General features: G+C 37.5%; 1 protein-coding gene across 1 annotated transcript; it reads left to right on the top strand.

Moving 5' to 3' along the window:
* Positions 1–5,651: 5,651 nt before the first annotated feature.
* On the top strand, positions 5,652–8,503 carry LOC134680514 (carboxylic ester hydrolase-like). Its single transcript, XM_063539638.1, has 3 exons — positions 5,652–5,867; positions 6,431–7,686; positions 7,924–8,503. Exons 1-3 carry the CDS (start codon positions 5,685–5,687, stop codon positions 8,405–8,407), a joined length of 1,923 nt encoding a protein of 640 aa, XP_063395708.1. The 5' UTR covers positions 5,652–5,684; the 3' UTR covers positions 8,408–8,503.
* Positions 8,504–14,131: the final 5,628 nt, after the last annotated feature.

Below are 14,131 nucleotides of genomic sequence, written 5' to 3'. Positions count from 1 at the left end.
TACTTTACCAAATTATACACCTGAACCTTCCTCCAGAATCTTACTGCCGTGGCGCAGCGACCCGAAGTGGATCCTGGCCTCTGACACTAAGGAACGCCATGCTTCTCTGTCTAGCGCCGTTTCTGTCCAATCGACGGCACCGAGCTCGTTCAGATCTTTCACGACCTCATCGTGATTCGTCCTCCAGAATCACCCTATTGATAAATGAAAACCTCATTAAAATCCGTTTGAATTTATCTCGAACATACAGACAGATAAGATGCGGCGGGGACTTTGTTTTATTAAGTGCAGTGATGTAGTGATAGTGATTATTCTTGATATAAAGCATACTCGTACCTATAGCTACTTATATTAAGCTGTAGATTTGACAACCGTCATGCCCGTAGGTAACTTTAGAGTGACATTCCATTTCCAACTGCAGCTGCAATACTGTTCATTTTACTATGGAAACGCGTCGCTGTCATTGTCAATTTCCATAGAAAATGAACAGTATTGCAGCTGCAGTTGGAAATGGAATGTCACTTTTAGGATGGCAACTGCAGCAGCGTTACTGCTGCAGCGTTGATGCAGAAAAAGTCACTGTCAATTTCAGTCACTTGTCGACCAATTTTACTTTTAACCTCCTGAGTCCCCCTTGTTATTGCAGTTTTGAATTTGGAACCTACTTATATTCCGTTTTAACTCAAAATTCCATTTTGATTTAATCCTTTATAAAGGCCTCAGGGACTCGGAGGGGTCTCGGATGGAGACCATCAACTAAAGAACATCCTTTTCAGAACAATCATCTCAGCCATAAGACGTCCACTGCTGAACATAAGCCTCCCCCTTTGGGGGGTGAATGCCATAATCGCCACGCTTGGCAGGCGGGTTGGCGATCGCAGTCGAGTACACCGAATTTGAGGGACGCTGCTGCCCGTCCACCAGTGGTCTTGGACGTAGTTTAAGGACATACCCGGGTCCCCTTTACCCGGGTCATCCTTTTAATAACAGTGTTCAACCCCGCATATCACTCAAATACTCTTCGTTAGTCGACCGATAAGCCAAAGCACTAATACATTAAGATGAAATCTCGAGTTTTTCCAGTAGCAATAAAATAGCATCATTAAGGCACGTGCGTACAATCTAGTTTCATTAAATTATGAACGCGAGCAGGAATCCGTGAGTATTCTATTTCGGTAACGCTTCCCTGCGCTGCGCGTGCGCTTGGGTTTAATGTACTGGACGTGAACATTGACTCAACATGTTTTGTTTCAGTCAGTGCTGAAGGAATAAATGAGGTGGTTGGTAGGCTGTTTGGATTAGGTAGGTTTTGATGGATGGGTGCATTTATCAAGCGGGTTTGAGGCCGGGGCGCTTCAGGGTTTGAGGCCTGTTACGTATGGAATAGGAGCTAAAAAACTGTAACAGAAAAAAAGAAGGATTGTTTTGTAGGTAAACATGTAGATATTCAGCATGAATTCTATCCAGATGTTGGTAAGTCTCAGTTTTAAATAAGTACCTAACAGGGATTTGTAAGAATTAGAAACATCCTTCTTTTCAACCTTTTATCGCCCATTGTTGACCATAGGCCTCTCTTCCCACTTATTCCGGTCCTGAGCCAATCTCATCCAGAAGTGACCCGCAATCTTCCGAATGTCGTCCACCCAACGAGCCAACAAGTTAGAAGATTTCAATTTCAAAACAAAGTAACTAATAGGAAATTACTGTACACTGAAGGTGACAGTCCATTTCCAACGACAGCTGCACTACTGTTCATTTTACTATGGGAATTGACGATAACAGCGACGCGTTTAGTACCAGTAGTGCAGCTGCGGTCAGAAATGGAATGTTACCATTATTCTCAAAACAGTAGCAATAGTATGATTATTATTTGTTGCCAGCAAATTGAAACAAACAAATGAAGAACGTGCTTGAAGCGCACTCTAGCGTTCAGTTAAAAAAATATCCTCCACTAGTCGGAAACGATTGTAACATAATAATTGATTTTATAAATAACGTAGCATTTGTTTAGCATATCGAAGTACCTAGCTGCCCGATTCGAACTTTAAGATACGTCAATTAATAGATCTAGAAACGATATGGATTAGATGTCTCAGTGTCCAAAGTGACGTTTTCGTTTGAAGACATTTGATCCATATCGTTTCTAATTCTATTAATTGACGTATCCTAAAGTTCGAATAGGGCAGTTGTTTAAATAATACTCTAGAAACTGCCTACAACTTTTTCAGCCATATGAATAAGAGGAGAAAATATAGTAAGTTTTAATAAACATAAGGCTTAAATTTTATCATGGCTGCATTTTTAAAAATTTGATTTAATATTGTAGGTATGTTTTAAGTGGGTCTTTTGTTTTAGGTGTTGCAATAACCATTTTTTTCCGGAAGAAAGTGCGTGATATTTCAGCGATAGGAGCACTTGTGTGAATTTCATCGCGAATTGCGGGAATTTTTCTCTTTTACTCTTATGAAAGCGTAATTAGAGTGACAGAGAAAAATGCCCGCAATTTGCAAACGCGGTTATAGCCCTGCAATCTGAGACTAATTGGAACACGTAACGTGCGTTGCTCGGGTGCACTATGAATTTGGGTTAATGATTCAATCAAATTTATATGCAAAGCCAATGATTAACCCTTAATAAGGCCCCAGAGGATATCAAAAGTTCATTTTGGATTTAGAATACAAAATATACTGATTATTCAGGGTTCTAAGCCGCGGAAAAAAGCCGGGAAAACGCTAGGACGAAATAAATTAATTCTACATTGTAACATTTTATTTAGAATCAAATTCTTTAAACCTGGAAAGTCAGATGTGTGATACCGTTAAGCCGAATTATTTATATTTTATTAAAGATTATCATATCATTTCATTGTTTTTACCTTACATTCCGACGTTTCAGCTGAGTTGCACCAGCTGTGGTCACGGAAATTATCATATAGTTCTAATGAAACTAATAAAAAGTGGGTTATTTAACGCATACTTTTGAGTTATTTTTGCTGGTAAACCGGGATAAAACTACGAAGAGGAAACTATAATAAGTATAAAACTAAAATCATCGTAGCACCAATGGTAAGGTGACTATGGGACCGTTACGCGCAAAAAGCTGAAACGAAACCCCGTGTGGGCCGCAGACGACTTTTTGTAGGAACCCCTGAACTGGGGTTCCTTAAAACAAGTTGCATCTATATTAACGTTAGGGTTCACATTTTACTGCACTGACAAATAAAATCGTTTAAAACAATTGAAATTGCATTAACGTTTAATGCTTTAAATTAAACAGTTCCTTATGAGCCTATCGAACCAAGCAGTAAATTTTTGTGTTCGTACTTTACGTACATACGTACGTACGTACATTTGTTGATATTGTATACCGGGTGTGGCCTGTAACACGAGCAAATAATTAAAACATAGACTGTACTCCTCAAACGATGACACTTTTGCTCAACGACTTTTAAAAATTATGAAGTATTTTTAGAGTCCCTATTTTTCATACAAAATAAATATTTTCTTCAATGGACGCCATCGCCACGTCATAGCATTGTGATTGACGTTGCTTGTCACGCGTTAAACATAACAAAATTCGCAATACATTGCGTCTTAGAATAAACTTTAAAGTGTATCAAAAATCAAACCACAAGTTATTTTTAAAAGTTGCTGAACAAATGTTGGTCAGTATGAGGAGTACAGCCTACGGTTAAATTTTTTGCTCGTATAGCAGTTAATCTTAATGAAATCACTTAATGCGTTAATCACTTAGGTACTCTCTATGCATCTCGCTCGTACTGACATATTTATGCGAAAGGAATATGTAGAAAGTAAATTACGTTCACGATAGCGTTTATGTCAATGCCAAACTGATGGTAGCCGTACAGAAGAAACAAGAAATGAAAAACAACTTACAATACGATAGTGAAGAAAATAAAATCCACAATTTCACGCGGAACTAGTACAAAACATGCTACTCACACTTGACCTTTTTTTTGTCCGAATGCACATTATACAATATGCTACGCATAACGTTTAACCTTTCGCCTTCCCGAGCGTCTCCCACAAGGTAAACTACTAAGCTTAAAACGACCTAAAACTCGTCTAATCACTATTCGATCTTCAATCTAAGGACTTAGGTTATAAGGTTGATATTAGTTAAGTAGAGGGAGGGATATTGTGCCGTTTGCGAGTGTGGACAGGGACCAACGTAGTGCAACATGTGGCTAGGACCATCGCTGGCTCTGCCCGGGAGATGCCAGTTTACGGTAAATGAGATTTTTTTCAGTTTTTCGTTGTTTGTTAAAAATTAGGTCAGTATAAGTATTGGTTTGAATGGAGGTGGTTTGGCCATGTCAAAAGAAGTCCGCCTGAATACGTAGGCAAAAGAGCCCTAAGCTTTGCCTTACCAGGCCCAAACAAGGGGGCAAACCAAGGCAGTGGCGTAACGTCATCGCCAACGCCTGTGGGTTAGCGGAAACCGATGTCCAGGATAGAGCGAAGTGGAAGGAGAAAAGTAGGAAAGCGAACCCCGTCACAGTACGGGACAAACGATAGGAGGATGATGATATTGGTTTGAATAGCAAAGCTGTGGTTAAAAAATGCGTGTTTTAAATGAGAAATAAAATGTTATCATATTTTTTTCTTTACTCACTATTTAAAAATAGAAATGGTAAATTAATTGGTAGTATCGCTCGCAGACATTTCTCATTAGTTTTGTATGTATTTTTAATCGAAATCCGTCACTGATTAGCTTCTTCCATTATATATTTGCTACTTAACAAAGTATGCACAATTTTTTAAGAGAAGATAGTCTTGGGCTGGGGCTTTTAACGAATATGAATATTGACTTATATAGTATCTCAGCTGCTTAATAGAATATGCCAAAAATACTATTAAACTATTTTGTTCATTAAATACGAAGTAATGCAAGACAAACATCAATCTGTTTTAAAATAAAATATAAAACACTACGGTACTCCCGATTACCTATAATCTCACTTTACGATTACATCTCATTATACATTCTGGTTAGATTTACGTTACAGCTACAGGTCTCAGAATCTTTATTCACTTTTACGAAAAAAAGCCAGTGAATCAGTAATTCTCGTGAAGATGAACGTCGCAGGCGATGGCACATCACATGTGGCACACATTTCGTGCCCCCGCGCAACACCCCCGCTAAGGGAACCGCTGAAAAAAACGGACCACTACCTTTCAAGTCAAGCGAAAACATACCCTAGCATTGCTTAATACAGTCGAGTTTAAGAAAACCAGTTCTGTGGCATCCCTTCGATGGTACAGTTAGAGTGACTCCTACAAGGGACATTTTTTCTGCGAAATGATATTATAAGGTCATTGACCTCGTTTCTGCACTTAAAGCGTTGTCTTTAAATTTTACGTAACGTCTAATGAGGGACCTCACTTAAAATTAATTTTGAAAATTTGACGTTGAGGCATTAGGATTACCATGATTTGTAAGGAACGCACATTGTTTTTTTTTAACTCATGTCACGTGGACAAGATAAGTCCACATCAAAGTTACAACCTGCACACTCTACGTAAATATAATGTTATCTTACATTGGAGATTTTCCGAGAATATCTATCTATCGGATCGAGATAAATGTGAGGCTATTTGACGTATTTCCAATACGAACTTCCAGAAAACTGCATGTGTATCACGAAATATTGAAACGCAATAATGAAACCAATAGTATTTATTGGATTTTGCTTCTTCTTTGGTGTGTGGGGACAGGATGAGCCCGTGACAAACCCAAGCGTGGAAATACAACAAGGAACAGTTATTGGTACGCTTGATAACGGAGTTTACGTGTTTCATGGGATACCGTATGCTGATTCAACTTCAGGGATTCACCGGTTCAAGGTACGTAAATAATAAATAATTCTATTTTTCAACTTTTTTACTAAATTTGTACGTAATTATGTTTGACTGACGTCCAAATCCTTGAGCTTCAAACGTGCATTCGACCAGTGACCTACCATAGAAGGTTATCATTATCACAGTAAATATCAAAATATGTACTATTAATTGTAATTTTTTTTATTTAATGTTTTTGACATGTTTTTGTACCTTATAGGTATATCAATAAATAAATACTCACCAATTTATCTTTAAATCAATATAATGCCAAAGACGTAAATAGTAAATGTGAAAAGGTTTCAAAATTTGTCAGAAATTAAGTTGTTCGATTATCAACTAACTAGGGTAAATAGTGTTATTTTTGTTAAAACAGCCACGGAAAGAATATTTTAATTTTAATTAGCGAAAATATATCTATTTTTTTGCGGATTCAAAAACCTATGTACACACAACTGCGAAAGCACATATTCAGTTTATGAATGAAATGCATTCACCAACAGCTAGCTGTATTTATGTTTATCTATGTATTTCATGTTTATATTTATTCTATTTTTTATTTATTTTAGGCACCCTTGCCGGCACCTTCATTTGAAGAACCTTTTGTCGCCAATCGAAAAGGCATTAAATGCATTCGAGCGTTAGGTGTCGGCTACGAGGGAGTAGAAGATTGCTTGGTAGCTGACGTTTACACCACAACTCTTGACACCACCCGCAGACTCCCAGTCATGGTCTGGATCAAAGGCAGAGAGTTCGACAGAGTCTACGAACACGAACTGTCCTTTAAAAACTTTCTCGAACAAGATGTTATAATCGTCTCCTTAAACTTCCGAGAGTCAATATTCGGTTTTCTATGTTTAGGAACGGAAGTTGCGCCTGGTAATGCTGGACTCAAGGATATTATCGCGGGCTTGCACTGGGTTCAAGAGAACATTGAAAACTTCGGTGGCGACCCTGATTCTGTAACACTGTTTGGACATGGAAGTGGTGCCGCTGCTGTTGATTTAGTATCGCTATCTCCAATGTCTGAGGGCTTAATTCACAGAGTGATAGCGCAAAGTGGTTCCGCTATCGCTCCGTGGGCAGTTACCAGAGATAATTTGGAATACGCGATACAAGTTGCCGAAGCTCTTGGTCATACAGTGAGTGACATTAACACGCTTTCGGAAGTGTTTACAAAAACTAGCGTAGCAGCATTGACAGCAGTCATAAATGAACTTGAACTCTTTGACAATTCATTAGCATTCGCACCTTGTGTGGAAAAACAAACGTTAGTATCTTCTTTACCATTTATGACTAGATCACCATATCAAGTCCTCAATGATGGAGAATTCTTGCAAATACCGATAATGACAGGCTTTGTTGATAAAGAAGGCACTATAAGAGCTGAAGAGGCAATAGAAGATAATTGGCTGGAGAAAATGGATGAGTCGTTTGAAGCATTCCTGCAACCTGATTTAGAATTCGAAGACGAAGAAGAAGAACAACGCATAGCTGATAATATAAAACAGTATTATTTTGGTAGTGATGCTATTGACATGGATGAATATTTTATGTATCACGGTGATACAATGATAAAAGTATCCGCTATCCGAGAGGCACAGTTACGAGCGGCTTCATCGACATCACCTGTATATTTATATCAATTTTCTTACAAGGGAACATTGGGAGATCCATTTGTAGGCCCAGTGGAAGTCGACGGAGCAGCTCATAGCGAAGAACTGGCTTACTTATTCCATGAAACTACAGAGCAGGAATCCTCTCAAATAGATCTAACAGTAAGCGACATTTTAATTGAGCGGTGGACTAACTTCGCTAAAACTGGGTAAGAGTCTAATTTTCATTATTTTAAACTGTATAATGTAACATCCCTAAACATAATGCTTAACTTTATCTCATGTTATAATGGAAAAGTATGAGGGCATATACTCTTAAACTCATTTCTCAAGAAGCATATTTCTCTGTAAGTACTTTAGAATTTATACACTATGACGAGAAAAAGAAAACTTTTGATAATTTAGCAAAATAGTAAACATCACTGCATAACGTTTCCTGTTTTCAGAAACCCGACTAGCCTGACTTCCCAAGCAACTTGGAATCCTTTCACGTCGGAGAATAACAACTTCCTCCACATACTAAATGATGACCAGCAGAGTTCTACTTTTGAAGTCGAAATGCAGAACCCTCATGCCGTCACTGTTGCGTTCTGGAACAGTATCTATCAAGGACATTTTAAGGATGCCGAGGGTCAGTTCGACCTTAATGAAAGGCAAGAAGATGATGTTATCTTTGTAGATAGTAATGAGAACACAGAAGACGGTGAAGAAAATGCAGAAGGCAGTGGGGAAAACCCAGAAGGCAGTGATGAAAATACTGAAGGCAGCAATGAAAATACAGACAGTAATGAAGATATAGATGCTGTTGATACTGATGATAATGAAGACGGTGAAACTGATTCAGCGTCTACGGCTGTTGCATACACGTTTTCCTTTATTGCCGCATTCGCGCTGTTGAACCAATTTCATATGACGAGGATTAGTTCTTGAAAAACGAGTCACTAGTGTGAACTACTAACTCAGTTTTTGAACATTTATTAAAACTTTCGTGGATTTAATTTTTAAATTCGACGCTAAGTGATCCATTTAGAAATACAGTCGAGGCCAAAGATATGTTTAAATTTTTTCACCTTATTGCAAAGGAGTAAGGTCTAAAAGTGTAAACATATTATTGACGACGACTGTAACAGTAACTTTAGTTAAATATATATCGCCTAATATAAAGTCAAAAGTTACGTAAGTAAATATATTTATATACATTTTTAGTAGGTACTTACGTAATTTTAGTATAGTATACGTAGCGTGTCTTGCACCATCCCACTAACCCGGGGTTAACCCGTGAAAACATTCGGTAACCCAGTGTCAAAATGTACTAGTAACCATGGTAACTTCAGGTTTAACGTGTTAACCCCGGGTTAGTGGAATGGTGCAAGTGCTGCTTAGGTGACCTTTACATAGACGAGTTACATAAATAAATCCTACTATCTAGATAAAGTCTTCATTTTGTTGACGTTGTCTTAATTATTATCCTGAAGGTATTTTTTTGTTTCTTTAACTGGGGATTAACAAAATCCCTAAGAAATGTTCTTCGTTAACGAAGATTATAAGATGAGTTTTCTAAGTCCTTTTTATTTTAAACAGTAGAAGTTCTTACATTAAATTTCCAATAGTGTTAATGGGTGGATCATTTTTATGACAGACCATGGTCAGGCCTATGGAACTCTCCGCGCGAGCTCGGATTTATACCTACGAATGTGCTCCCGTTCACGGTAGAAAAGCAAGCCAGTTGGTTGCCACACGCGCTCACGTACGCACGTCACCGCGCGCCGCACTGTCATTTTTTACGATAGTTACAAGCTACGTAGTAGTCTCGTAGTTAGGTACCTACTATTGAATTTCTTTAATTAAACATGTAATGATAATTATGTATGACAAATGTATAGTTTTAGACATCTATCTATTTGAAATAGGTAGCAAATTTTTAATTTATTTTAGTAAATGTTTATTTTAACGACAGTAAGTTAACTTTACACCGGAAAGTGCCTACTCATTTTTTGATCTGGATTATAATTAATTACCTGTATTCGTGGGGGTTTCTATTATTTTTCTTTATTGTGTAACATTAATCTCTATCTGGTTTTAAATTACACGAAGTTATAAAACTGATTCTTGCTGGGATTATTGGGCGGTTTATAAAACGGCGTAAACACTGCGGTTACTGCAGGGACATATGACCTTTTAAAATTACTATTTCGCAAACACTTTATTGGAATATTAAGGTATATTTTAAGATTTAGCTTTCCTTTTATTTCACTCCCCTGTTTAAGTAGGTATTTATTTATCATTTCTAAGCGCCAGCAACCCTAGCGTAGCGTAGCGTAGCGGTGCGCGCGGTGCGGGGAGCGGCGCGTTGAAGGACACTCCATTGTATTTTTGTGTAGGTATCAAAACGGTAGGTATTTGCGTTTTGTTTGAGAGATAAGTATCTGTTCGTAAGAACTATTATATAATCTGTGCCATGGTTACCAATATTTAGTATAAGCGCCACTTGCACCATGCCACTAACCCGGGGTTAACCGGTTAAACAGTGAACCCAGTTTCAAATTGTACTGGTAACTATGGTTACTCCAAGTTTAACTAGATAATTCCGGGATTGTTAATGGTGCAAGTGACCCTTACCAGATTAAGCAACTATTTGTGACACATATAGTTTATTAAAAAACCGGGCAAGTGCGAGTCGGACTCGCGCACGAAGGGTTCCGTACCATAAAGCAAAAAAAAAAACGGAAAAAAATGCAAAAAGAAAACGGTCACCCATCCAAGTACTGACCACGCCCGACGTTGCTTAACTTTGGTCAAAAATCACGTTTGCTGTATGGGAGCCCCACTTAAATCTTTATTTTATTCTGTTTTTAGTAGTATTTGTTGTTATAGCGGCAACAGAAATACATCATCTGCGAAAATTTCAACTGTCTAGCTATCACGGTTCGTGAGATACAGCCTGGTGACAGACAGACGGACAGACGGACGGACGGACGGACGGACGGACAGCGAAGTCTTAGGAATAGGGTCCCGTTTTACCCTTTGGGTATGGAACCCTAAAAAGACCGTTAAACTACACCATTTGCTTTAGTATAAAAAGCACTGGATTTCGTAATATCACCTATAAACTGCTACCAGCACTTAAGTTCTTTAAGTCTTACCGACGTACCGTTACGTGTCACGCGATGAAGCGTGTATAAAACACCTAATAACGTCTTATAAATTAGTAGAACGTGTGGTGGTTACTCCCTTGCTCAATAGTGGTCCTATAAGTTCAGGTGTAGGTGAGTGGACGGGGTCGGAAGGTCAGCGTTTAGCCATGCAACGCGATGCTCACGGATGCGTTATGGTTTGAATGTCACCTGTTTGCAATATTAGCACTGGGGAAATGTATAAGTCAGGTCAGTGAATTTAGTTAGTTTTATTGAATTTATTTTTTAAATTCATATTTTTTGAAAAATGTTTATTAATACAGACTATACAGAGCGCGGCGCGCTCATTCTTTCTTCCGTGATTAATACCTACATTCAAAATGAAGAAAAAAAACCGTGTGACTCGGATGTGTTTTTATAAGGTGGTGGTAACGGTGCTTGACGCTGTTCCAGTACGTGCCATCTTGAAACTTAAGTCGTAGTCAGTAGAGGTGACTGCAGGGTGTCATCTATTAGGCATTAGAATGTCGAGTACCTACTAGTACCATCACTATCGCCCCACTATCGATCCCTTCGATTTTTTTATGTAAGTACCCTGACTATTTTTACTTTTATGTAAAAGCTAAGGACTTTAAACTTTACTTTCCTTGGCATATTCAGTTTATAGTTTATATCGACTTTATCCTATTAAGATTCAATTTCAACTTAACAGTATGAACAGGTAACGACATGCTGTAGCCGAATTTGATATGTGTACCTACTCTGTAGGAATCAAAAGAGTACCTATCCAAGCAAAATTTATCTCGGTTTTCTACAAAACTACCAAATAGTTTATTTAAATTTAATAATTAATCCAAAAATTAATATAATAAGCTTACCTTAACTACCATAAAATTAATATATTTATTTTACAGTAGTACGTTATTTTTGTTTTGTAATTAAAGTCACAGAATAAGAACACAGTGAATATTCTGAAAGCAGATGTCAATAACATAAATAATTAAAAAAAAATCCTCATCCGCTTCAAAAACCCACTGAAGTATTTTAATGACCATAAACACACATAAATGTATTTTGAACAATATCGGTGCTTTATTAGGCTTTCCGTTAAGTATGTTTATCAAACTGCAAAGCTCACTATTAAGTACTACAGGGCTGTCCAAAGTTTAGTAAACCATAGGGGGTATTACTGCAATGTTCTGCCGCCAGAGTGCAGCACTAAGCTAGCTAGTAAACCATAGTGTAACTTATACATAAAAATTAAACTGTTTTTAACAAGTTTTCACAGACAATAAAATATGACATTGACGCATTAAGGCGATTTGTTTTAACAAGGGCCGGGAAACGCGAAAATCGAAAGTTTGTTATCTGCCTCTTTATCGCTCGAATATTGAAGAGTAATACAGAGGTTAGATAACGAAATTTCAATTTTCTTGTTTCGCGGTGTGCCACCAGATTGTAATGGATACCTATGGCCTATTTTATAAAGCTACAAGTTACAATTTATAAGCGGAAGTCTCGTTCTAACACATAGGATTAGAAAGAGACTTCCGCTTGTAAATTGTAACTTGTAGTTTTATAAAATGGGCCACTAGTGGTAATGGCACCCCCTACGCAGAGTTTTGCGTAATATTCACTAATCTCTTAAAATATTATGAAAGAAAGATGATTATATTATGGAAGATCCGCAGTAACTTTAATCAAGTTAAGGAAAAAGGTGGGATGCTGTCATATCAAAAATTCAAAATGCTGACGCACGTGAGATAAAGTTTCGAGATACTCCACTGATTAGCTCTCATATAAGATAAAGGGTATTATGGTTTTGCGAGTACTTTATTGTTGATAGCGGTGAAAATGTATCTACATTACATTGCTTAAGCCGTTGACACAATATGAAAATAAATATTTTTACTTACAACCAATTAAGTTGCTACATGCATATTTGAAATGATAAAAATTACTTCTTATAAGTAGTTCACAATCACTTTCATTTTCATATTTGAGTTCAATTGTTTCTTCGTATGTTACTATTTAAAAAAAAGACAACATTTCAATAAAACAATAGATCTTTCAATGAACTAAAAGCTAAACTATGTCTGTAAATAAAAAAAAAATCAATGAGAAATCAACGCCTACGCGCCCTATATTTATAAACTTTCCTTAACTTTGTCCCAGTTGCATGTAGGTAGTAAGCCTCAACCATAGACTAGGAATCCCCTAGACCGAGTTTAGAGCAAAAATGCGGGGGTGCGCGGGACGAGGTGAGCGATGTCCCGTGCCGTGATTGGTCCGTTCAAAGACACGGACGTCACACAAAGACACTTTCGACTCGAACATGGAGTAAAATTACCGTAAGTATGTACTACCCCCTCTGTAGCGCGACTATGCTGTCTGGTGGATGTTTTGTCTGTGGCCTCAACACTACAAAGTAAATGACACACTGCAATAAAAATAACTCGTGATTGTCAACCCTGTGCTCGTGGGGGCAATAAAGAGTGCAAAAGTGCAGATTTGCAGCGGCGGTTTATGTTTCGTAACGTAACGCAGCTGGTCATAAATGTGCCGTAGAATGTTGGGGGCACAAGTAAGGGCATATTATTCTTCTGGACAAGTAATTATAGTTTGACTTAAGAAGTAACATGGTCCTACCAAAGACATAATGTAACTCCGTATAATATGAATAAAGTCTAAGGAAAAAACGTGCCTCGGAAATCAAGAAAAAGTCATTCTCGGATAGATGGCGCCACACCTTTGGCCTATGTTTGGCTAGATGGCGTTGACGACACCGTTAGATTGTTAAATATCAGTATCAATATATTTTAACACGTATCAGTGAACGAACATGGGTTAAAACTCAGAATCATATAAAAGTAAAAAGTAAATAATTTATCCATATAATTGTACCTAATATTTTTGATATTTTTATAAATTTTCATTTTTAGTTTTAATCGTGTATCGAAAGATGGCAGTAAATTTACCGTCTTTGCTCCAATATTTACTCAAAATTCTAAACCTCGTATAAATGTAGGTAAAAACCGCTGGTTCGAATTTACGTAAATGTTCAGTTACGGTGTTTTGCGCGGCGCCGCACACGTGCTAACCGCTTCGTTTTTACCATGCTGAAGGTTCATGTGTAGAGAGTAGTGTGGACATACCTTTCATTGTTTTATTCTTATAAGAATCGTATTAGAAATTTTCTTATTAAGTTACAATTATTTCGATTCTCCTACTTTGACAAAAAAAACAGGGATGTTGAATAATTTTACGGTTTAGACTCACTTGTTTTTAGTCACTTGCGCGATATGTTTGTATTATTGTGGTTTGTTTTTTTGGTTTATATGTATATTACAGTGGATTTCATTTATTACGACCTTGGTTGTAGCGACCATTCGGCTATAGCGACGTAAAATCCAAGTCCCATGAATTTAAAGCATATTTTAGTACAAGATTCATGTGGATATAGCAACTTCGGGTGTAGCGCCGAATTCGGGTTTAGCGACGGTTTTTAATGAACCATTTG

Source organism: Cydia fagiglandana, chromosome 3 (genome assembly GCF_963556715.1).
Source record: "Cydia fagiglandana chromosome 3, ilCydFagi1.1, whole genome shotgun sequence".
In the NCBI taxonomy this organism is placed as follows: Eukaryota; Metazoa; Arthropoda; class Insecta; order Lepidoptera; family Tortricidae; genus Cydia; species Cydia fagiglandana.
This window is presented reverse-complemented; position numbering and strand designations above follow the sequence as displayed.